At 41.9% G+C, this 24,981-nt stretch overlaps 3 protein-coding genes across 4 annotated transcripts in view; 2 read left to right on the top strand and 1 right to left on the bottom strand.

Annotated features, from left to right (window-relative positions):
- The window catches only part of rsrc1 (arginine/serine-rich coiled-coil 1), a 114,373-nt gene extending 105,889 nt beyond the window's left edge, over nucleotides 1-8,484 (top strand). Inside the window, exons 8-10 of the mRNA XM_062386557.1 lie at nucleotides 2,003-2,109; nucleotides 5,099-5,206; nucleotides 7,132-8,484. Of these exons, the coding sequence (XP_062242541.1) occupies nucleotides 2,003-2,109; nucleotides 5,099-5,206; nucleotides 7,132-7,224 (308 nt within the window). The 3' untranslated portion in view covers nucleotides 7,225-8,484. The remainder of the gene's footprint in view (nucleotides 1-2,002; nucleotides 2,110-5,098; nucleotides 5,207-7,131) is intronic.
- A 3,058-nt stretch (nucleotides 8,485-11,542) lies between these two features.
- On the top strand, nucleotides 11,543-20,232 carry mlf1 (myeloid leukemia factor 1). Of its 2 annotated transcripts, XM_062386836.1 has the most exons (8): nucleotides 11,543-11,698; nucleotides 12,505-12,667; nucleotides 15,381-15,425; nucleotides 17,031-17,114; nucleotides 17,379-17,507; nucleotides 17,750-17,909; nucleotides 18,454-18,592; nucleotides 18,756-20,232. In XM_062386836.1, exons 1-8 carry the CDS (start codon nucleotides 11,652-11,654, stop codon nucleotides 18,820-18,822), a joined length of 834 nt encoding a protein of 277 aa, XP_062242820.1. In that variant the 5' UTR covers nucleotides 11,543-11,651; the 3' UTR covers nucleotides 18,823-20,232. The 2 variants fall into 2 exon arrangements, with proteins under 2 accessions (XP_062242820.1, XP_062242821.1); XM_062386837.1 differs by lacking the exon at nucleotides 15,381-15,425.
- A 781-nt stretch (nucleotides 20,233-21,013) lies between these two features.
- Nucleotides 21,014-24,386, bottom strand: med29 (mediator complex subunit 29). The gene is made up of 4 exons (XM_062386790.1): nucleotides 24,207-24,386; nucleotides 23,987-24,045; nucleotides 22,277-22,361; nucleotides 21,014-21,536 (listed from the first exon to the last, which is right to left on the bottom strand). Exons 1-4 carry the CDS (start codon nucleotides 24,369-24,371, stop codon nucleotides 21,309-21,311), a joined length of 537 nt encoding a protein of 178 aa, XP_062242774.1. The 5' UTR covers nucleotides 24,372-24,386; the 3' UTR covers nucleotides 21,014-21,308.
- Nucleotides 24,387-24,981: the final 595 nt, after the last annotated feature.

Below are 24,981 nucleotides of genomic sequence, written 5' to 3'. Positions count from 1 at the left end.
CTCCGAGCTGCAGAGTGCGCTCGCTCATCTAGAGTATTGATTTTTGTCTGCTTCTGAGCTCGCTAGGCCCGCACTCAAAGTCCATTATTTTTGATTTTCTCATGAAATACATATCTTTTCCTGCTGACATCTGACAAACAGCATATGGAAGTCATTTTATCTACCAATAATGTGTTTGTCAAAAAGTCTGAGGTCTTAATGGATTCCTGCAGCGTGCACGGACAGCCCAGTAACAAACAGGCCTGCCCGGGAGATGCTAGAAGATAGTCTCTCTCTCTCTCCCTCTCCCTCTGTGTGTGTGTATGTGTGTGTGCACGTGTCAGTGGTGCAGTTTGTGTGGTAGTTTTTAATGCGGGGCATTCACGCTCAAAGGACAGCAGAGTAGGGGTAATTGAAAAAGTGAATTAATTGTGCTGAATTAATTGTCCGCCAGTCACAGACTGCGTTAGTTTTCACTCAAACTTGCGTGCAGCTGTGCAGCGGGTGGAGGTGATAGTGTGTGTGAGTGCGTGTGTGTGTGTGTGAAGGACAGGCCACAGTCTCCAGGAGGATATTAGGCCAGTGTTCAGACTTCATCTACCAGCCCAGTGAAGGTAATGACTATTTTTGGAGCCGCTCAGCAACGTCTGAGTCTCCGCTCTGCTCTCCTCACATCTTCCCGCCTGCACAGGATGACAAGCTGAGAGTCTGTCATATAGGAAGGCTTAATTCCACTTGTCACTCAGTTGTCCAATTCTGCAGTGCATTTAAATCAAAGGCGAGTTTGTTTGAGTGCTATTATGAGCTATAATAGGGTTTGTGTGTGTGTACATGCATGCATATGTGCGCGTGCACGTGATGCTTTGTTGTAAAAGCCGGAACAAATATTCATTTATTCATTAAACACCAAGGCCATGAAGATCTGTTATGACACCCTTTCTGTAGCTGCTAATGGATTGAATTAATTCCTGCTATTAGCACCAGTCGCAAGCAGTAAGTTTGTGTGTCTGTGCATGTGTGTATATGTCTGCGTGCGTGCACACATGCATTCCAAAGTAAACTATCTGCATATACAGATTTATGGGAGCCATCAGTGTGAGTGTTAAGTATGTAAGTTTGAAAACACATGTACATGTGGGAGTACTTGAACGCCACTGTTCTTTGTGTGTGTGTGTGTGTTTGTATGTGCGTGCGCGCGCGTGTGTATGCATGCATGCCCATTTGTGTACTTGTTTTCATGACACTGCCTACATCGGCGGAGCAGAGAAACATGGATGTCTGCTAGATTGACAGATAGAGAGATGGGAGAGTGCAGGAGAGGACGGTTGGATGGGGGAGAGAGGGATGAGTATTGACTGATCAGTGGAAAGATTGACAGCCGGAGAATAATGGAAGCATTCAAACTCTGTCTTTTTTTTTTTCTTCTTGTTGCTAACTTTCCTGGCACACCTATTTTTGCCCTCCTACGCTACGAAGACTGCTCTTGAATTCTTGCAATGAGTTATTATCTGATATGCAGAATCCTGATGTGTTTATATCCGAGAGTAATTTACTGGAAACCCTTTCTGTCTTTTTGTTTGAGTGGCCGAGCCAGAGCGAAATACTTTCTGATACATGAAAACTGTATGAAACCTAATCACATTTCGTCTCTGTAATGAAATTCCATTGCAGTTCATATTTTGATTATCTTAGAATGCATTATCTGAGTGTAATTCACTGTCTGGCTATTATCTTGTTAGTATTTTTTCCACTTACCTTTAGTACTAACTCTATGCCCTTGGCTAAACAAGAGTCCTTTTCATGGAGACCAAGATTAAAATAGGGGAATATCCGATATTTCATGTTGTAAGTGTCAAAGAGCATTATAAAGAGGGAGAGGGTACAATCGGCTCAGCCCAGTCCAAATGAAATCTGCTGCTTTTCAGGACACGACGCGGGGCAGCTGACCCTCTGTGCATCCTGTGTTCATGTGTGTGTGCGTGCTTTTGTTCACGGCTCCCCGTCTGTGTGACATGTGTTTCAGGGGGAACTTCGCTGGAGGAGCAAGTGCGAAGGATAAAGGACATCGAGGCCATCGAGAGTGATTCCTTTGTTCCTCAGGCTTTCAAATCATCCAGGGATGATATAAAGGTGCGTTCTGTCTCTCCTTTCTCAGCGTGCCCCTCACTCTCTCCATCTTTTCACTCCGTCTCTTATTGGATTTCCCCCTCTGCAATACTGTGCCGTCTGTCCAGAGACCGCCCAGACCAAATCAAACATTCCCATTCAGCGCCGTTTGTTCCAACCTGAGACGGTTTCATCAGACGCTCCACTGTTCGCCGCCTCCAAAGCGGCAGCACCCACACAAAAGCCACAGCAGGCAACAGCCATCTCTCTCTTTCTTTCTCTCACTCAGTCTCTCTGTGTGTGTGTCACCCCCCCCCCCCCGCCTCCTCTGGCTGTGCAGATGCAGACAAAACACAGAAGTCGTTATTGAAATGTTGCTGCTGTCTCTGAAGGAGCAGGAATTAGATTTGCTGCGGCTCATGGCTGTTTTGGAAAGATAGGTGACAACATGTGACAGCAAACCTGCAGACCGCTGGGACACGCCGTGGGCGAGTCTGACAAAGGTCAGCACCCGAGTGGCTGCGGCTTGGACGGGACAAAGTCAATCTGTCCTGTCCTGGACTCACTGTACAGATTGCACACAGGCAGTTTACTGGGCCTCGGAGTGTGAAGCCGCATTGATCCCCAAACTTTACTAGATTCAATTATGTAGTCGGGTTGTAGCTTTCATTGTTCTCACCTGCAGCAGATCTCCTGTATTGGAAAATGTCTAGTGTGTTCTCACATTTGTATAAAGTTAGATTTATACTGTAAAATAACCCAATAAAGCATAACAGAGATAAAGAGAAAACTCTAATTATTCCTTTAAATCAATATAAATTATAATGTGAAGTTTAAAAAAGGAAGAGTTGTGCTTTATATGAATCAGTTTCTTTAAACAAAAGTGCTTCAATTGTTCATCATTTCAACTGTTTTTTAGATCAGCTGTGGTTTGTCATCTGCATCATTAGTTGCAGATTTCTTAAGAAATCCAGAGGATGGGTTCTATTATGAGGATTTAGTGTTAAATCACATCTGAGGCTGAATAGCTAAAAAGATTTACACATGAACTACAAACATAACCTACTCTAATGACTTCATGTAATCTGTTACTGACTTGGTTTAGTCGAATATATCAGCCCCAATAACAGAATATACTGTATTTTGCAAATTTTAAGATGTTATTGTTTGACAATATATGATTATAAAGTTTATTTGGTTTTAGTGTTAATAGCCATTCAGGTATGAGTTGATGACTGAATTAATTTTAAGCAGCTTTCAATGAGGAGAATTCAGTAAAACTGTTAAAATCCGCCTCAGTGCATCTTCTAAGATTTGTTTATATTTCAAGCGAGCTGAATTCATTAGAAATGTATACTCAGCATATTATTCCCAAGAATTGCAATGACCAGTTATGATGTCTGATACTTGGCACATCCCCATACTTAATTAGCCAGTGTGTTTTATATCGCGCTCACTTTCTGTGCTGCCAAATGAATTTTAAATAGATCTTTCCAACCAAGTAAACATTTGCTCTGGGGCTGGTATTAGTAGTGTTTGAAACATGAATGGACTTGGCAAAATATTAATTTAGTTATTTCTTCTTCATCAAGTACAACAAGGAGAACAGGCCATCCTTCCAAATATGGGGCTTATTATAGCTTTAAGTCATACCCCCAGGGATGGAGGAGGAACCGTTCTCATGTTCACCACCGTCAGCGTCGACTCTACAGATGGTGACATGAGGGGGGCAGGGAGCCTTCAAAGGACTCTTTACTTAGAGTCCTTTTCAGAAGAATCTCTCTGGCTGCAACTGTAACAAAATAATGTGGAGAACGTGTCTGCCCACCTGAGCTAACCTGTCACAAAGTGGATTCTGCCAAGGGTTTGAATATTTTAATAGTTACACGTTACAGCTTCAGAAATTACCAACATGAAGAAGACCCATTACACTTTAACTCATCTGAAGCCAGGCCTGTCGTACCGCAGGTGCTGCTTTTGCCAAAGTCGACTCACTTGCACAAATTATAAGGTGCACGACATACAGCGAGTCCCAAGTTTCTCAAGTTTTATTCTTTCACTGCCATCTCCTGGACAAATGTCATATTGCATTCTTCCCGTGTCCCATTTGATACTCATACTATTTGTACAAATATGTGTTTCTTTCGGTAATTGCAATAAAGCTGCAGATTGGGGAAGCAAAATATTTTCCTAAGAAAATTATGTACGCTGAGATCTTTCAATAGCACTATTTTGGGTCAATTAGCAAGCATATATAAAAAAGAAAATCATTAATTTGCACCATGCACACTGGCTTTTTACAGTAATCGTCTTATTACTATTTTCAACATGGACATGCTACATACTGAAAAACAGAGCTTTATTACCTCTGACAATGAGCTTATGTTTTCATCTATGTATTTTATTAAGTAGGTTTAAGCTAAAACTACTCAAAACCCAAGGACCAACCCATTAAACCCATTTAGTTTGGAGTGGATCCAGATGAGGGGGCTTATCCAGGAATATCCAGTTAGGTTTGATATTATAAAATAGCTTTTCAACATTTTGATAGTGAATAATTCAGGGACTCAAGTTTCTGAGTGCGAGTAATTTGTTGAGGATCAAAATACAAATCCAGATCTACTGAGTGTCATTCTAGATGTTATATCATCTTCCTCTGCACATATAAGTTATGTGATAATTTCTCCATATTAAAACTATTGTTGATTCTCCTCATTTTAATCATGTTTCTTTTTTACAATAATAATAATAATACATTTTATTTGTATAACCTTTTTCAAGGAGCTCAGACACTACATATAATTTAGCAGAAAGACACTGAAATCTTATCATACATTGAAAACAGTTCTGAATAGGTGAGTTCTGAGTAGGGATTACAAAGTAGGCAGGTCGGCTGAGTCTCTGATGTGCACCCCCAGGTCAGATTTCTTTTTTAAAAACCTATTTAAAGACTTGAACATTAACTCGATGTGCTCATTTTAATGATTGAGTGTTCTGTGTTTTGTGAGTGCAGACGGAGCCAGTTGAGGTGAAGCAGGAGTCACTGAGTGCAGATCCCCAGGACATCACTCTTCCCATGTCCATAGTATATGACGACAGTGACGCACTCGCCCATCCCAGTGTAAGTTCTCCCGCCCGTCAACTCTTTTATTGTAAGCTTTAGATTTCTCTGTTTACTTCGACATCCCACCAGGCTGTCCTGAAGCTCCATAACACACACTCTCTAAAACTCTCGGAGCCAATCAGAACCCTCCAAGCCTCAGGTGCAGCTGAAAGTTTATCTCGCTTCTCGTCATTTTCTCTTTCTTCAGAGCGTGGCGCTTGCTTTTATTGATCGGTGAACAAACTTTCTAAACTTTTTCTGTTTAAAGATAGCGCTGCATCTACAGACACCACCACTGTATACCCCACTCCTTCACATTCTGATACTGTGCGTCGTATCGTAAAGGATACTGCAGTGTGGCAGATTATAGCCTCCTAACATCACCACCTCCCGTGCCTGCAGACCAATGATGAAAAACGAGAAGGAAAACTTTAAACTCTAATAACGCTCCCTGGGGCTTCCCAGTCATCTGTCTCCACTGGGAAACTAAGTTATGTCCTGACGTATGCAGATAACCTCCTCACACACACACACACACACACACACCCACACTCTTACATATACACACACACACACACTCTCGCATCCACACACACTTACACATCCTCAGACAGGCTGATGTATGGCAGCAATATGCCCCAGGCGGGCCCCGCCACCGGCTCCAGCTCCAGCTCCACTTCCAATTAGAACAGATGAGTCCCATTAGTCCAGCCCAGATACTGTCATCCCACACACAGCCTCATTAGCACCGTGACACCAGCGCAGGGCCGACAGACAAAAACTCACTGGTGTAGAATCTAACACACAGATAACATGCAGTGCCGCTGTAAGCAGCATAGGTTAGGAATGAGGGATTGACGCGACTCTGCAATCTGCATAGTAATACACACATATCGTCGCATAGATGTACAGTGTAGACACACAGCAGGCATGTCCACATTATCTCTCAGCCTCACACAAACGCACACACAGTGAATACAGCAACCATCTTCCAATTTCCCCCATATTTCTCGGAGCCGTGCTTCTCACTCTCATAGTCATTATGTTACTTCCCAATAAACAGATGCCTTCATTCATCAGAAACACTTGCAGCAGCAGTTTTATAGCCCTCTTACAATCAATATCATCACTGCTGCTGATGTACTGATGTGAACACCAGTCACGTGCAGAGCTGAGCGCTCACCACGCTGACGCACTCCAAGGCTCCATAGGTTGGAACTGAAGGGTTCACAGTTCAGTGAGTTTGTGAGAAGATAAGAAAATACAAGGACGACATGGAGGACACGACGGACTTCACTGTGTCCGATGTGTGACTCCACACTGAAGTCATGTGAGGGTCAATGCACTCACAGCCCTGTGTCAGGTTCATGGACCCGGGGGGAAACATGGCTCATTCAAGTTTGGAGGACACTGTTCAAATAGTTTGCTGTGTTAATTTTGATCTGTGATTAGTCGACATGCGGTCGCACAATAATTTCCCAATTTGAGATCAATAAAGTCTCTCCATCTATCTTTCCAATAGCTTAGGTAGTTTTTCAAGTAAAATCACCAGGTATTGTTTGATTCCAAATTTTAAAATGTGTGTAACAATGTGATATAGCTGCTTTTGAATCAACTGTTTGGTTTTTCATAATTTTTTAAGTTTAAAAGAACGAAATCTAGAAGTTATTAATATATTTTTGGTTTGTCCTACACACATTTATATATATCCACGACATTTTTTTGTCATATACTTTTTCATTAAATTCTTATCAAATAAAACTTCACAGAGTTGAATAATGAGCCGGATGTCGAAAACCAATCTGTACGACTAGTTAGAGCCATTGTTTGTTTCCGAGCTGATGTTCACACACACATCATGGTGAAGGTGTCCTGTAGTCCCTCTGTTTTTCTGTACCTCTGTCTGACAGACACTAATTAATCTTCTCTACGCTCTCCTGTAGTTATTCATGGACAAAGAGAAGGCAGAGGAGCTGTGGCTCAACCGACTGGTCTCACTGCGACAGGAGAGGCTCATGGGAAGTCCTGTGACCTGAAAGACACGAGACAACCCAGAAGAAACCTTCCCACTTCCTGGAAACGTTCAATCCACATCTACGTTCACTCAGTCGAGTTGGCTTCAATCATAGCTCATCCCCTGACTATCTCTTAATACATTTTATAAGGACATTAAAAACTTATTTTTTCACCCTTCCACTAATTTCTCTCACCTTTTTAAGAAGTTAAGAAAAACCTTTGGTCCTGATGTGTTTTTTATTTTATTAATGTTAATGTAATTTAGTGAAACTTCTTCATTTGGCTTCATTTTGTTGCTACGGTCAGATGAAATGATGTTTTACTGTGTACGGTCGCACAATAATTTCCCAATTTGAGATCAATAAAGTCTCTCCATCTATCTTTCCAATAGCTTAGGTAGTTTTTCAAGTAAAATCACCAGGTATTGTTTGATTCCAAATTTTAAAATGTGTGTAACAATGTGATATAGCTGCTTTTGAATCAACTGTTTGGTTTTTCATAATTTTTTAAGTTTAAAAGAACGAAATCTAGAAGTTATTAATATATTTTTGGTTTGTCCTACACACATTTATATATATCCACGACATTTTTTTGTCATATACTTTTTCATTAAATTCTTATCAAATAAAACTTCACAGAGTTGAATAATGAGCCGGATGTCGAAAACCAATCTGTACGACTAGTTAGAGCCATTGTTTGTTTCCGAGCTGATGTTCACACACACATCATGGTGAAGGTGTCCTGTAGTGCCTCTGTTTTTCTGTACCTCTGTCTGACAGACACTAATTAATCTTCTCTACGCTCTCCTGTAGTTATTCATGGACAAAGAGAAGGCAGAGGAGCTGTGGCTCAACCGACTGGTCTCACTGCGACAGGAGAGGCTCATGGGAAGTCCTGTGACCTGAAAGACACGAGACAACCCAGAAGAAACCTTCCCACTTCCTGGAAACGTTCAATCCACATCTACGTTCACTCAGTCGAGTTGGCTTCAATCATAGCTCATCCCCTGACTATCTCTTAATACATTTTATAAGGACATTAAAAACTTATTTTTTCACCCTTCCACTAATTTCTCTCACCTTTTTAAGAAGTTAAGAAAAACCTTTGGTCCTGATGTGTTTTTTATTTTATTAATGTTAATGTAATTTAGTGAAACTTCTTCATTTGGCTTCATTTTGTTGCTACGGTCAGATGAAATGATGTTTTACTGTGTAGATGTAGCATTTGTAAAATTTTGGTCTTTTGTATCGACTCGTTGAATAAAGCTTGCTTAGATTTTTTTGAATGAAAAATGTCTTGTGCTTTATGAGGAGAATTGTGGAGATAAATTAAGATTTCAATTTTATCTTTAGATACTGATAAATGAGTCACTGTGACCATTTCTCTCTGGACAGACTCTGATTGGAGTTAAATATCTTCTCACCTGCTCTATAAGTCCATTCTTAAATGTATGGAGGCTTTAAAATATAACTACAAGTTGTGGTTTGATCCATTCAGGCTTTAATTGCATAGTAGTCAGATAAAAGTAAAAAGTACAATGTTTTGTTGTTAAATGTATTAGGTAACATATTGTAGGAGCCTAAAAAAAATTAAATAACTTACATTAGGTTTACTTGTCATTTACCTATGCTGGTAAAAAATGTCTAAGTCTCATGGGGGTGATATACCAGTCCAAGGAAAAGCCGACTCAACAGCTCCCTTCTTGGGCAACATCTTTCGACCGCCGTATACCTACCATCTATCTGTAACTGTATCTTTATCTTTAACTATAAGTGAAAGCAAAGAAAATGTTAACATACTGGTAATGTAAATCAACCCATTTCAAGACGTTTTTTTGCACGATTTAGGACGATCTTGCCCCCATCATCGTGCACTACAGCTAGACCACAGACGTCTTCATTTTCCTCCATTAGATCAAATAAAGACCAGAACAAGAGTTCCCTTTAGATTTTTTGGGAGGATATGCAGATACATACATAATCCAGTACACATGCATGTATACACTCTATTGTAGTACCACAGTAGTCCACTAGGTTGCAGGCATATGCAGCATTTAACTTTGCTAAATATCTGAAAACTGAGGAACCTCATCTTTCTCTGAACCTTGTTTCCTTTCTAACTTCAACACGTTTGTGTTCAGAGTCACTGTTGTTACAGAGGAAGTCAACAGCATCCTCAAAGCTCTGCCCCAGTGAAACCAGTATGATCCAGATCAGCCTGACCCTGACCCTGAGCGCAGACTCTCACACTCAGACTTTAATTTGTTTTTCTCTCTATTATTTATGATTGATGATGTTAATTGTTGTGATCATGTTCTTTCTGTCTGTGAGGAGAAGCCTTCAAACCTAATGTCACATAAAAAGAAATGAAAAATAACGCGCTAAAAGAAAACTTTAAAGGAATGTAAGGAATCATACACGCATAGATTTGATTTGACATGTTTGGGGCCCAAGCGTGATGTGTTCAGGGACATTCAGAGTGAAACATTCTCTGGAATACCGGGATGAGAAAGATTTGTTTAATTAAATTAAGAGGGAATGAAGATAGATGTCCCATCAGACTTAAACCCACACTTCTATCTTCAAATCACTCAGAGGAAAAATGAACCTGGACTCCAATGTATCTGTTCAGCACCTTTCATAACACATATGTATGGTTTTTCTTTTTTCAGGTGCAAGTCAGACCCCTGTTTTTGTCGATCTAACAAATGATTTAGTGAATAAAACCCAAATTAAAAGAGAAAAGAGAAAAAAAAATCAATGCTGTACAAAAGATGTACTTTCACTTATTCATGACTTAGTTTTAAGAGTTTGGTAGTTTGATATAAGAAATTACAGAAGAATACTATAGCTATAATAGTTAGATCTGACAGCATGTCAATATCCTCTTTTTTTTCAGCCTTGTTTTTGTGTCACTCAGGCCATTACTCTAACACATGTCAGTTTCGAAGGTCTCGACATGGTCAGCAAAGTGAGACATTCTGAGAAGTGATCCTGTCACAGCTATGTTCATGTTTCATAAGGAAGTCCACACATGCACGCTGCCCTACAGAGGGTGCACCTGTGTTTTTATTTATGTAGCGCTTTTACCAACGCTCTAAGTTACACTAAATAGGTTGAAAAACACAGAAAGCAAATAAAAGCATATGAGTAAAGATGCAAGATAGAAACCATTAATCAAATATTACAAGCAGTTGTGAAGAGGTAGGTTTTAAGTGATGTTTTATAGGTGGACAGTTTTCTCTGATTTGATTTGTCAGCAACTGATATGAAATCATTGTCCTATTGCTATTAGAAGATCTCTTAAAGGGATAGTTCACCCAAAAATGAAAATTCACAAATTATCTACTCACCACTATGCCGATCGAGGGGTGGGTTTGAGTCCTCAAAACACTTTTCATCGGTTTCATAGCTGAACAGCGTTGCAGCCAAATCCAATACAATTTAAGTAAATGACGACCACTTAATCATGCGTAGAAAAACAACAGAAATGAAACATAAAGTGTATCCTTACTGCTCCTGCGGTGTCATCCAAGTGTCAGTAACCCCCAACATTCAAATTTTACTCAAACAAGGTCATTTACATCGTATTTGAGGCCTAAATGTCCTCACGTTCATGAAGCTCGAGCCTCGTGACAACATCTCGGGTCGAGTCGAATTTGAATGTTGGGCTTTACGGACATTTGGATGACAGCACACGAGCAGTATGGAGGCATTGGCAAGTGGTCACCATTTACTTCAACTGTCTTGGATTTGGCATCGACGCTGTTTACCCCTGAAACTCCAAAAGTGTTCCACTTCACCCTAGGGGCTCCATTGGCATAGTGGTGAATGAGTGAGTTTTCATTCTTGGGTGACCTTTCCCTTTAAAGTACTGTCAGTGTAAATGATGGAGGATACAGTCTTTTGGTAGAATACAACTCTCTCTTTGTGTTTCTATGGAAGAAGGACAATGATACTTGTTTAGTGCTTTTAAAATGTTCCACAAAGGGACTTAACGTGGTCAAACCAGTCTATGGGTCAAACCAGTGGCAGCTCAACATGAGTTTGACCCTACTGAGTCGGACTGGGCTCTTGTTCTCTCATTACCTCTGTGAGCTCATCTTTATAAAGATAATTCTTCAGTCTCTGGTTCTCACCGCATGCACACTTCTACACTGTCGTTGCCATGGCAGCCACCCACAACATACAGCGCGCGGACAGATCCTGTTCGAAGCTGCGAATAACCAGCCAATCGGGGGACCGCATTCTTAACCACGTGGTGTCTCTCGGGGCGGCTGTAGACGAGTTCCTCCTCCTCCTCCTCTCCTCCTCCTCCTCCTCCTCCATAGTAACGGCACGGAGCAGCGGAGCCGCAGCACCTGTGGCGCTCAAGGACTATTTCTTTTAAAAACCTTTTAAAACCTTTGAAACCCGTCCATTAGTTCACGGCCTCAGATCAGGTGGAGATGTTCAACAGTAACTTCCGGGACTTTGACGATGACCCGTTCTTCTCGTGAGTGTCTGAACTGGTTTGTTAACGTCTGGTTTCCACAGAGCGTCCGTTTGGCTCAGTGCGGAGCCACAGAGCCGCAATTAGCCAAAGAGTCCAAAGAAAAGTTATAATAATGTTGAAGCTGGAAAACTCAATTTATTAATTTTAGTTTGAAGATAAACCAGAGAGTTTCGAGTAAATCCCAGTTTGTTGGGTGTTCTTTGGCACTAACTGCTGTAACTTGTGAAACAATGATAACATAAACTTCCACCCACATTGAAGTAGAGATCCCATCACATTGATCATCTGCTTCCACCACCTTGAATTAGCCTTTGCCGTTACATTAACATTCACACACTGGTTTTTGTCATATTTTCAAAACTAAACTTAAAAGTTGAATTAAAGTGCGTAACTTCATGTTCATGCATGTGCTTGTTCTAAAAGCTTGATTCATGGTTTTATTTTGCATTTTAGAAAAGAAATTAAAAAAATGCAGTATCAATAAAATAGAGAGTAATTTGTAATTGATCTTTCTGAATAACTGTACTGACTGTTGTGCACTTGCTGCATGAGTGAACTCCTGCTGGGGGGCCACCCGACCCCAGGCCTGTGTGAGGCTGGCTGATATTATTTTGGGCTTGCATCTTTTTTCGGTGTGTTGTTCTCATTGAAGAGCTGCTGTAGATGTCAGGAGCTTTTCTCAAATACAAAAACGTAGTGCTCAGTGTTCAGACGTTTTCATGATTTACACATCGCGCAGCATCTTCTTCATGAGTAAAAACTGGGGTCCCCTAATAAAGTCTGTACTTCCTCCTCCTCTCCGATAGGGATCCGTTCCGGGCCCACCGGGAACACATGAGGCAGATGATGCGGAGCTTCTCTGAGCCGTTCGGCGGGCCCTTAATGCCCAGCCTGACTGATGGGAGGAGTCGGGGTCACGACATGGCGGAGCATGCTGGCTCGTCCCTGGCACTGAGGGATGATCACAGGGTGAGAAGCACTCATTTGACTTGTTTGTGTACTTGTGGACTCAAGTGATGGGCATTAACGCTCTACACAGAGTGTGTGACAGGATACATGTGTGTGTGTATCCACGACTGACAAATCGACATGCTTATCATTCGGGTCTATCTGGGATAAGGGATGAAGCCCATGCGTCAACAGTTCACCTCTACATCTTAGGTCCCTCTCTGTCCTCTGCTCATGGGCTTTTAACCAACGATGATTAGTGTTTAGAGGAAGCGCTAAGTTTACTGAGGTTATAGTGGATTCTGGCCACTGGCCGCGTAACTGGAGCACCACTCACTGAGGTATGGGGATCATGTGATTTTCTAGTTTAGTAGAAGGGCAACCCCCTTGGCCTCTCTGGACAGTTATATCTGGCCCAGAGGAGCCCTATATATAGTGCATTGTTCCACTGACACACTGCTTTCTACACTGCTTTCTTACACATGCAGACTTCTTCAACACTCACACCAATAGGACCCCGGAGAATTGTGCTCGGCTCAGCTGAGAGGAGCTGCTGCTGAAAATAACTGTTTACTTTAATATTATTCTTGCTGGCCCAGGTCGTTTAAAAAGATAGTTTAAATATAACTGCTCCCCCCTGAGTCTTTGACTGATGTTAAACGGTCTAAGAATATAAAGGCTGTCGACTTGGCGATATTGGATATAGATCTCATGGTTAGAAAGTTCCTCTGGAGCAGCTGTTTACCGATGTGAGGTTAAGTCAGGTAGTTCTTTTCTCCCACTGTGCACCCGTTAACCCCCCCCCCCCCCCCCCTCCACTTCTTATTTATCCCTGCTAAGTCAAACTTTGTCCCTGTCACCTGCTGTGATCCCTCTACCTCATGGGAGCCTGTATATTTATCCTTAATTATGACTTACATCAGAAGCCTGCCCTTGACAGCCAGCAGCCCGCTTTCTCTTTATTAGCATCATGCCGCTATCTTGCTAATACCGGCTGAGGAGGGGCTCCGAGTGGTTTGACTAATGACCTCATTGACAGTGGGTGAGATGAAGCGTCACTGTAAAACTTCCATCCAAACAAGTTGTTTCATCTACTATCAGGAGACGCTTTAGGTGTATGTTTAAAGTTTGTATCACAGAAATCAGGCACATTTAACAGGATCAGTCTTGTGGTGCCCAGCAGTGCTCGGGGGGGGGGGGGGGGGCTGAGGCTCTGGAGCTGTGTTTGCGTTGTAAAAGCGTGTGTGCGGATGTCATGGACACTCTTGTTTTCTCATTGTTGCTCTCTCGGTCCATCTGTCTGGCAGAATGTGCCTTGGCAGTGCCGGTGCATTAGCAGCTACATGACAGACAGCCCGGGCTCATCATACTGCTCTCCTATATCAGAGGCACAGATGTTACACACAAATAAAAAAACCACGTACACACACATTCAGTATTAAAACATACTCGCAAGAACAATTACACACACGCCGGCATGCGGGTACATGCACTCCAATGCACACACACACACACTGACACACACACATTAGCCATACAATGCTGGCAGCTATTAGCATTCAGTTCCCAGTGGAAAATAAGCCCCTTCTTACATCCCAAGCCTGTTGTGAGTGCTCACATTTCCCAGTCTCTTGCCAATACCCACTATCGGGTTCATATCACCTTCCAGTGCACTCATTCATCTGGGCCCTTGTTTATTTAAGAGCTGTCAAATGCCAATCATTATGAGTTATATATATTTTCGTTAATTCTGTTCAATTGAGCAGGACCGGTGGCCCTAGGTGGAGGTGATATCAGATTCTCCTTGTTGATGCATCACTTTCCAGGATCTATGCATTTGAAGCACGACCTCACTTTTCCTTTTCAAGTATGAATCATGTCTAAAGTATATGTGCCCTAACCCACAGTTGCACAGTGGCAGGGTCAGTATCAGACTGAGAGAGAGACCTTGAGTAATCCAGACAGACTCAAATAATGTGTTACACACTATCTGATCTATGTTTCTTATTTTGCAGCCTCAAACGCTCCTTTGCACAGACCCAGTCTAAATATATGCCAGCAGATATGTAACTGACATTTATTAGTTCATAGATGCCACTCTGAGATAAAATAGGAGCGTTTTACATCAGTTTGACCTTTGAAAGGAGCTGAGAGAGCAGCCTTGGACTCCTCGACCCCCCGTCAGGTCCGCCCAGCCCACCACAGCCTTCCTAGAATGAAGCTCAGTTTCAGTGTTAAACCCGCGCTAATCTCTGGCAATGCGACCCAATTACGCATGGAACACAAGTCATTCAACACCCCACTGATTATGCACAATACCCCTTACGAATCACAGCCCCACAAAACACACACGGCGTCGGCTGCTGGGATGCTTATCCAGGGCCGCAGGGTCATAAACACCTGCAGCTTTTGGCTCAGAGAATACCGAGTGTGACTAAAAGCTGAAGGCTGCTTCCCCCCCCCCCCCCCCCTCACCGGCCTGTCACTCCTCGGTGGCGGTGGGGTTCATGGCCTTGAAGGGTTTCGCTTAAGGTCATGTGGAGAGCTTAGTGACCAATGTAAGACAACCTAACAACTTATTGGCAACAAACTAGAGAGAGAGAGAGAGAGAGAGAGAGAGAGAGAGAGAGAGAGAGAGAGAGAGAGAGAGAGAGAGAGAGAGAGAGAGAGAGAGAGAGAGAGAGAGAGAAGCTTTACAAACGTGTTGCTAAACTGATATTGTTTGATTCCTCAGGACATGAGCCGGTCATTGATGCCCTTTGGCAGTACTGACAGCATGGTCAGTAGAGTCGTCGTGCTGTCATGGGTTTCTCATTTTCAAATGTACTGACCATGTGCACGCTCTAATTCAATAACTATAATGATGACTCAGCCTGTGATGTGGTGACACAGTGTTTCCTCTACATTTACTCCAAACCTACACCATCAGGACAATATGTACAAAATATTCTGTTATTTCTCATTTTATCTCTGGTGATTTCACTGGAAACAAGTCGGACAAGTTAATATGTGTGACCTCAAGGCAGGATAAGATATATTTGTGGTTCAATGTTAGCGTTGTCCGGGGTCCAGGACATCTGATCCACATAGTCGCATCACATTTAAATATAAAACTTGCGATGAGAGTGACATGTAGTTTGCCTGTAACCTGTCAATAGACCCTGAACAAGCCCTGAACAAGCTACTCACACGGCTCCCAAAGTCTAATATACATCGTTGTCAATTTAATTCACATAACAAAATACTTTTAAAACAAGGTTTATCATTGACAACACGGTCAGGTTTCTAAAGAATAATACAGCCATCTTTGAATTCTCTATGGAGGATTTGCTGCAGCTCCATTAACACTGTGTGTATTTGTGTGCCGCACTTGCTCTCTACTTTCTGGGTCCTTTGTGATACACGTCACTGGGTCACATATGTATGAAGTGATAAAATGTGAATGTCGTTACAATGTCCCAGACAGCACACATGTAAGACACATTTAGCACGCTGCCCTCTGCATGCACCGTGTGTTTATACACATGAGCGAGTGGTTCACGAGCTGATAATGCCCGATGGCCCAGGGCCTGCTTCAAGCACGGGTTTAACAAACTCAGAGTCTAATACTTAAACCGCAGATGGTAAACCAGAACAGCTGATCACAGTCACTTCAGTCACCTCCAAGCACGTGATTGTTGAACGGAAAAAAGGCATCATCAATGGAGCTCTGAAATGGTGATTCACCGTGGCAGCCCGTAAAGAGCAGAGCTTTTAACCCAGTGGAGCTACAGAGATGAATGTGTCGCATTCGTGTTTTAAAAATTGCAACAGCTGCAGCAGGAAAAAGGTCAAATCGTTATTAACATGATTACGTTTTATTACTGCTCTGATTTGATCAGGTTGTGGAGCCGTGGTATCAAGGTCCCGCTGATACATCCGTTTGGCCAATCGCGAGTCAGTCTAAACTGTCAATCACAATGATTTCCCCTGATTTTATAACAATAAATAACAAATTTACTAGAATAATGTAATGTAATAAAATCAACAAAAATAATGACTTTTTAACTTTTAGCTTGACCCGTATCCTGTCTGCTAACATGGAGGAGGAGGGTTTAATCACCTAGTATTTCAGACAAACAGCAAAGCGGTTTGGCTACTCATTTTGAGAGCAGCCATGTCGTCCAGGTTTATGTACAAACCATGAGTGTAAATTTCACATATAAAATCTCTCTTCACAAAAAATAAAGACTATATTTCAATGTACACCAATTTTTATATTGTAACTGACATACTGACAAAACAAGTTCAGGATATATTTTAACTCACTAAATCCTCTTCGGAAACAGGTCCCCATTAAATTCTACCGGCATTTGACCAAACTTCTTCTTTTGTGTTGGTGCAGGACATGATGAGGAACCCTTTCAGCTTGTTCGACAACGTGAGGACCAACATGAGGAACAGGATGCAGGACACGCAGCGAAACTCTGTCCGTTTATTCTTAGGATTTTTTCTACTCTTGTTTTTGTTGCTCTTCCAGCCTATTGTGATATATGAACTGTAGTTTCTTAACAATGTGTGTGTGTGTGTGTGTGTGTGTGTGTGTGTGTGTGTGTGTGTGTGTGTGTGTGTGTGTGTGTGTGTGTGTGTGTGTGTGTGTGTGTGTGTGTGTGTGTGTGTGTGTGTGTGTGTGTGTGTGTGTGTGTGTGTGTGTGTGTGTGTGTGTGTGTGTGTGTGTGTGTGCGTGTTTCAGGAGAACATGTCCAAAGGTTCAAACACTCACTCGTTCAGCTCCTCGTCAGTCATGACATACTCCAAGGTTGGAAATGAGCCTCCCAAAGTCTTTCAGGCAACCTCGTCAACACGCCGTGCCCCTGGAGGGGTGAGTCCTCCATCAGATATGTTTCAGTATTACTCCAGTATCACTGTCCATTAGAGCACAGGTCAATACACTGAGCTTTGAGAAGTGAATATGTTGAAGACTTACTTATCTCTCTGTATCCCTCTTGAGTGCTTGTGGTTATCAGTTCCCCCTGTTCCTTCAAAGTGTACCATAAATCATTTTGGAGATTCTTCTTGGATCCACTGAGGTCTCTGATTGGTTTGTCAATATTTCACACCCAGATCAAGGAGACCCGGCAGGCGGTTAAAGACTCTGAGAGCGGTCTGGAGAAGATGTCCATCGGCCACCATATCCAAGACAGGGGCCATGTTGTTGAAAAGAAATACAACAAGAAAACAGGAGAGAAGGAGCTCAACCAGGACTTTCAGAACTTGGATGAATGTACGTTGACGTGGTAGAGTTGTTGCAGTTGCTAGGCACAGTTGCTTTATAATTGTAGCGGTTCAAGCGTAAACATCTATACATCAATGAAAGATGCTTCTACACTTCCTGCCTTTGTACAAAAATGAAGCAAAAGTATCCCGGACACGGGTGCTTCCATCACGGTGTCGAGGTCCTGCTCCACCTATTACGACGTGTCACCTTATAGCAACAACTTCGTTAATTAAAATCAAACCTACCGGAAAAAATAAACCGTGTGATAGGAACTACATAAATGAGAGAAACGATCTTTGGGAAAAAAAGAATTTAACATGAACTTAGTTAGTTTGGTCCATGTTCCATCCACCAACACAGAGGAGGTGGGGTTTATAACCTATACTGCAGCCAGCCACCAGGGGGCTGTCAAGATGAGTTGGCTTCTCTTTTAGGGAGCTGTGATGTCATCGATCTTTATATACAGTCCAATAATCCAGCCCTTGAACCCAGCACTGTCCCAACATAAAAACATCTACTGTCTCATTTGATCCTGTTTCTCCACCCGCAGCTGAAGCACAGTCTTTTGACGATGAGTGGCAGGAGGAGTTGACCAAGTTCAAGCCGTCTGTCCCCGTGTCTTGTCTGGAAGAAGCTCGGCCCCGAGCCCTTCACCCGGCGGCCCTCACAGGTCCTGAGGACGCCCACAGGTCAGTGTGCTGACGACAGGTCAGGAATCTGCAGATCAGGATCACATGACAAACCATTGGCAGGCGACTAATAGCGAACATATGCTGTCCATTTTGCTGAGTATAGTGTTCTCGTGTTATGATACTGGTGTTAATGAACTGCGATTGTTTTCATCTTCCTCAGAGACCAGTCAAAGGGCAAAGCTGAGGGTAGACGCAACATGAAAGGCTCGGGCTCGACAAAGCAGTGAAACCATCTGTTTCTGTGCTCATTAAAGTCTTTCAGGCATCATGCAGGACACACTGGTGCTCTGTGTACACACACACACACACACACACACACACACACACAGGTTCATCAACAAGGTAAACAGGATCAGAAGGCACTGACCTAGAATCTGAAATATTTAACTGTACATTGTGTATTGCTGCTGCTCATTTTTCCGAACCCTACACTGCACAATATGAAAATCCTCCTGCTGCTGATTAAGACCTGCTGTAGATGGCATCCCTCTTATACTGGACATTAATTCAGATCTTTCAGGGATCCCATTTCTCCTCTCTCACTGTTAAAGGAGACATATGATGCTTTGTCCGTTTTGCCCTACCGATACCTTCCTGACATAATGCATGGCTAGCGGATTGTGTAGCACACCCCCCCCTAACAAAGCCAGGAAGAGCGAGAGTAGGGGCCGACTTTTCCTACATGTGCTGGAAGCAGTTGACTTATCACAGTAGAGTGTCCAATCTGCTGGCCAATCAGAGCAGACTGGGCTTTACCAGGCGTTTGCTGAAAAGAGAAGCTGCAGCAGTGGAAAGTACGAGGAAGTTGATGTGGGAGCTGAACATTCTAAACAGCCTATAAACTTTCTATAAGTAATAATCCAGAGAAAAATAGATCAACCTGAATACGTCTCCTTTAATATTTCGAGCCTTAGCACCTTTCACACTTAAAATTTCTTTAATTCATAGAAATAGCTAAATGAGTTTGGTGAGGTACTAAAAATGATCTAAAGTCCTATGATAGGCTTTGGAGAATAGTTGATACTAACATGAATTACATGTGACATAGTGCGTTGCCAACAAGCTAAAGGCTTATTAGTATTTCTGAGGCTCTAATGATTTTGAAACACATTTTAATAGACTCATAAGATCATAAATGTGAGGCCATGGGCACCTTTTATACCATTAGACATAAACAGTCAAACAGCAATGTATAATTATCATTGTGGATCGGATGAATACAACTTGCTGTTGGTGAGATAATCTTATGAGGTCATCTGTTTCTCACATTCTGTCATTTTCATACTGAAACAAGACACATTTTAAGTAATATCAAGTTTTTGAAATCCACTAAAGCACTTAGACAATGTCTCAATTGTCTTTTTGTAATTATATTGTCTAGTACCTGATGTTCTCGATAGATGTATTTTATCTGCTGTAATCTTTGTAAAAAGAAAAATAATAATCGTCCCTTTTTATATATTGTTACTTTGGTTTCTCTACTTTTTCATCTGATGAACTGTGCAGCATAGCCACATCTGGATTATTTTCAATAATTCAAGCTTTGTTCTTGTATATTTGTTTTCAAGGTTTTCAAACCAAAGTCCTGTGTCAACACAGACTATCGTCTGATATTAAAACATGTGAAAACACTAAGATTAATCTGGTGTTTTGTTTTTAATCAGCCCCAAACCTGGTTCTTGGTTCAGGTTGAGATTCACTTAAAAGGAAGAACTGAAGAACTGCTCCTCAACAACTCTGTATGTTACTGTAGGTCTCGAGGTTCATGAGAGTTCGAGCCCGCCCTGTGCTGCCTGTCAGTAACCCAGGGTAGTATTTTTGGCTCTAAGCACTTGTCAGTAGCTCAGATTGGTCTGAGATGTTACACAGCTGCGAGCCCAACATGTTCCTCTCTCACGTGCTCCTGTATCAGACTTCATTAATCCCTCGGCTTCAACATACGATCGAAGGGAATCGAGAGCCTCTGACAAATATATGGCTGAACATGGCATCGGGTTTGAGCTGCGTCTTAATTCAGTCCAGGAACACAAAGCACAAGGGACAAGGGATGATTAGTGTTGTGTTTCCTGCCTCTTTGGTACGTTTATGTAACATGGAAGATAAGATTAGAATAAACGTCTCAGGGTGGTAAACTGTGGTCTAACTACTCAGCTGTAATGATGTTGTATACTGTTGCATTAGGGAATAGGCTACACACTGCAAGTACTTTTACTTTTAATTCTTTAAGTACATCAAAGTAGGGATGTTTATTTAATTTTTTTATTACAGTAAAAGTAATAACTTGATTTTCAATTTACTTAAAGTAACTTATACTGTACTTGCTCTTTTGGATATTTAACATTTCACCTTCTCCATGGATTTAATGTTTCATTTGTAGACACTTCTTCCTTTCGTAGATAGTGAGAAAAATAATCAGCATCTCTAGAAAGTTTTTAATGTTCAATACAAATCATCTACAAAAGTCCATAAAGGTATGCCTCTGCCGCCACCTGCTGGTCATCTCAGGGCGTGACTTCAACAGGAATATTTACACAGAGTTCGCAAAAAAACATAAGTTATTTTTAGACAGAAGAAATTGGGGGGAAATTAAACAGCGTCTTCAATGATGTGATCTGTGTATGATACAGCCCAGAATACGAAATCCATTGTCCTTCTCAAAAAAACAATCAAAAAGTCAGCTGCTGCAGAACGAGTGGGAATTGTCAGTCCGAGTTCACATGATTCCCTGAGCAGGTCCCTTCCCTGCGATCTTCTTGGAGCACTCCAGCAGAGCATTGTGGATGTCTTTGGCGCAGGAGATCTGAGACTTGATCATGCCGAGGTACTGGGCGTAGGACATGGACTCCGTCTGCACCGTGTCCGGCTTGGTGGCTGTTGGGACCAGGTTGGGTGAATGTTTGGCGCTGTCGATGCTCTGGGAAAGGCACTCGTAAGCCAGCCGCTGCACAGAGGAGACAAGATCTGAGTTTTATTTGAGCTGTAGGAGCAGTGGGTGGTAGGTATGCTGCACAGATCTGAGCAACATGTGTCTGAATACGTTTGTTTGTTGAACGTGGGAATGTTAGATTCTGTCAAATGAATGCTTCCCTCTTTCTAGGCCTCGTCTTGATGCTTGATGTGTTATATGCTCATTGACTTCACTGCATTCATTAACACTCATCAATCTGTAGAAAGTCCTGATTCATCGTTTGTTCAATTAAAAGTCTTAGACTTTGTAAAAGGAATGAACACATCAGGCTAAACATACAGCAAGTTAAATATTACTTAATAGTTAGATTTGGAAGGAAAGAAAGGTTTAAACTGTGTTCAGAAAATAAATACAACTGAATGAATACAAAATTCAATAAGCAAATGAATTAGGAAAAGCCCTTTAAGTAAAATGTATGTAAACTTTATATCCTTCTTCCCCAACAAGTGTTTCAACTTACACTAATGTCAAAGTATAATATAGTCTGTTACTATCCTTGTACAGTGGGTATGTAGCACATATTGCACACTAGTTATGTTTGGTATTTATTTTTTTAAACATTATTATTATGTTATTGTACATAATTCAGTCTCAGATTGTGTTTGTGGTTTTTTCATCCTTTCTGCTGTTTTTGTGATTAATGTGAAGTGGCTGCTGTAACATTGTAATTTTGCACTGGGATCATTAAGTCCTCTGTCTGTCTAACGTCTCACCAAACACAGCTCCAGTTGATCGCAGAGGGCATAAAACTCCTCGAGGCTTTTGTCAAAGCGCTGAACAGAGGTGTCGCTGGTTTTACTGAAACATAAAGAAACAACAGACGTGTTAAGAAATCAGAAACACCCTTTCTTCAGAAATCTGTTTCAGGAAGCAGGTTTAGGAAACTCAAAGTCTAACACTGAATTCTGAGTAGATGAAACCTTAAATGGTCAAAGTAGAACAGCTGATCAGAGTCAGTTCCATCGTAAAGCACATGTGTGGTGAAAGGGGAAAAAAGCCACCGTCAAAAGATCTGTGGTACTACAATTTACCATGGCAACCAGTAAATAAAGAGCAGAGCTTCCATTATAACCCGGAGGAGTAGGAAAGAGGAGAAAGCCTACAGTAAGTGTCTTGAGCTCCACCTGGTGGCCGTCTGCAGTATAGGTGATAAATCCCACCTTCTCTGTACACGCTAGAAACCTTTTTCTCAAAGATGGTTTCAGTCCTTTCAGATAGTTCTTATCACAACCATGTTTGTCCAACTGGTCATTTTTCCGGTAAGTTTGGTTTTAACTAGTTGGTTGATGTAGAATCAGGGTGAAACATCACAATTGACGGCCTGAGAGTGACTCGCTATTGGCCGGTGCATTTGATGGCAAGATCTCAATACTGCAGCTCCTCACCACCATTTAAACAGAACAGACTCTGGACCCTTAAGATTCAAAAGCACAAGATGGCGACGTCTGAATCCGGGATAGTTTGGCTTCATTTTTGTATTATGGGAGGAAGTGAAGACATGTCGTTCATCTTTATATATGTCTATGGTCAATGCACATTAAGCTGCATCTCACAGAGCTACTAACACCATGAGGTCTTACCCAGTGTTGTCCACATTATTAAGCAGACTTTCCTTCATGGAGGATAGATAGATGTGTATAGAAGTTAAGATTAAGATTCGTTTATTTATACCAAACACATGCACAGACATGCACAACACACTCATGCAATGGTAGGTAAATTTATCCTCTGCATTTAACCCATCTGTTGCAGGACACACAGAGCAGTGAGCAGCCATTTACAGCGCCCGTGGAGCAGATGTTGGGGGAGTTAGGTGCCTTGCTCAGGGGTACTAGACAGGGTAGGGAGACTCTTAGATTTTTGGACAGATCAATCCAGGTTCGTCTTTTCAGATGTGACCTGGTGGGGAGTGAGTGATGCTGGCAGCAGCAGATAATGATAAAATCATCAAACGGATAATAGCTTAGATACGTTTATAGATCTGATTGTAACTATGAAGTCTGACCCTGAGACAGACTCACAATTTGGGTGATTTACAGCTGATATGTGTTTAGTTTAAACATGTTAAGAGTATATTTCAACATGTAGCTGAAACAACAATCACACCATTACCAGTGATTATCCATAGATCGGTGTTATGTGGCGAAAGTGTTGCATAGATTGTGTTTTCTTTCACTGGTGTGAATGTAGAGTAGATGTTTCAGAGCAGGGGGACTTGGTGATGAACTGTCAGCTGTTTCCATGCTCACACAGTCCCGGTGTTCTAAAGAGGATAGATTTGAATCTGAGCTGAGGATAAAGATGTCTCCGTCCTGACATTGATCACCGATCGATCATGAAATCCACAGCTTCCCTTATCTCAGGATTAACTCACTCAACTTCTCAGTGAACCCTGAAGCAGGACACTGTGTAAAGTTACTCACATGCCGTTGTCTATCGATGTGTTATGAGCCAGATTCAGGGACGCGATCTTCATCAAATTCTGGAAATGAAAGCAACGTGTCAATATATTGAAAATGCTGATTTTTCTTTTATGTATTTGTGAAACTACAGTGATGTAGTTGACAGAGCGACTGGAACTTCAGTGTCCACACATCTAATGTTGAGTGTGTGTGTGTGTGTGTGTGTGTGTGGCTCAGTTACCTGCAGACTCTCCTTCAGCTGTGGAATGAGCATCTTGAACCTGTGGACCGGGTCGAAGTCCTGCTGTTGACTCAGTTGTTGCTGCTGTTGTTGCAGAGCGGCCTGTTGTTGAAGCCCGGCTTGAGACATCGGTCCTCCGGGCTGCTGCTGCTGCTGGGACGCCATCTTGACTGAGACCCAGTCAAGCGCCGGAAGAAGAAGAAGAAAACACCCGGTGCGACGTTTTTCAAAATAAAAGTATTCCTTCAACGACATGGCGTTTGTTAGGCCCGAGCGCTGACAGGCACTGACAGACGGTGACATTGTAAGGATTATTATTATTCAGGCAAATGAATTGGCTTTTTGAGGGCTTTAACATTGATTGTGTTTTTCCCACTTACAACTTCAAAAAGCATGAAGACAGAAGTCTGAAGAGAATAACTTCCAGGGAGTGAACGGACTATAGTGTCAGTGGCGAGGGGGACAGAGACTGATATCATTTGTGTGAGTGTAGACCTTCATCCCAAGCAGTCAACCATGTTCGTGTAGTGGTTAGTATTCTATGTTGTGGCCCCAGCATTCCCAGTTCGAATCTGGGTCACAGCAGAAATTTTCTGTCGAAAAAAGTTGCGGGACTTCAATTCAATGCAGAATATATTACACTATGTTAATAAAAATCTATATCTATACAAAAAAAGGTCAACATAAATAAAATTTAATAAAATGAATCCTCTGCATAAGTCATCTGCGCACTTTCTGCGCATTGCGCAGGTTTAATTCATTTTTTTTGTTTTTG

Source organism: Platichthys flesus, chromosome 4, assembly GCF_949316205.1.
Source record: "Platichthys flesus chromosome 4, fPlaFle2.1, whole genome shotgun sequence".
Lineage (NCBI taxonomy): Eukaryota > Metazoa > Chordata > Actinopteri > Pleuronectiformes > Pleuronectidae > Platichthys > Platichthys flesus.
Note: the sequence above shows the minus strand (reverse complement) of the source record. Positions and strands in the feature narration are given on the sequence as shown.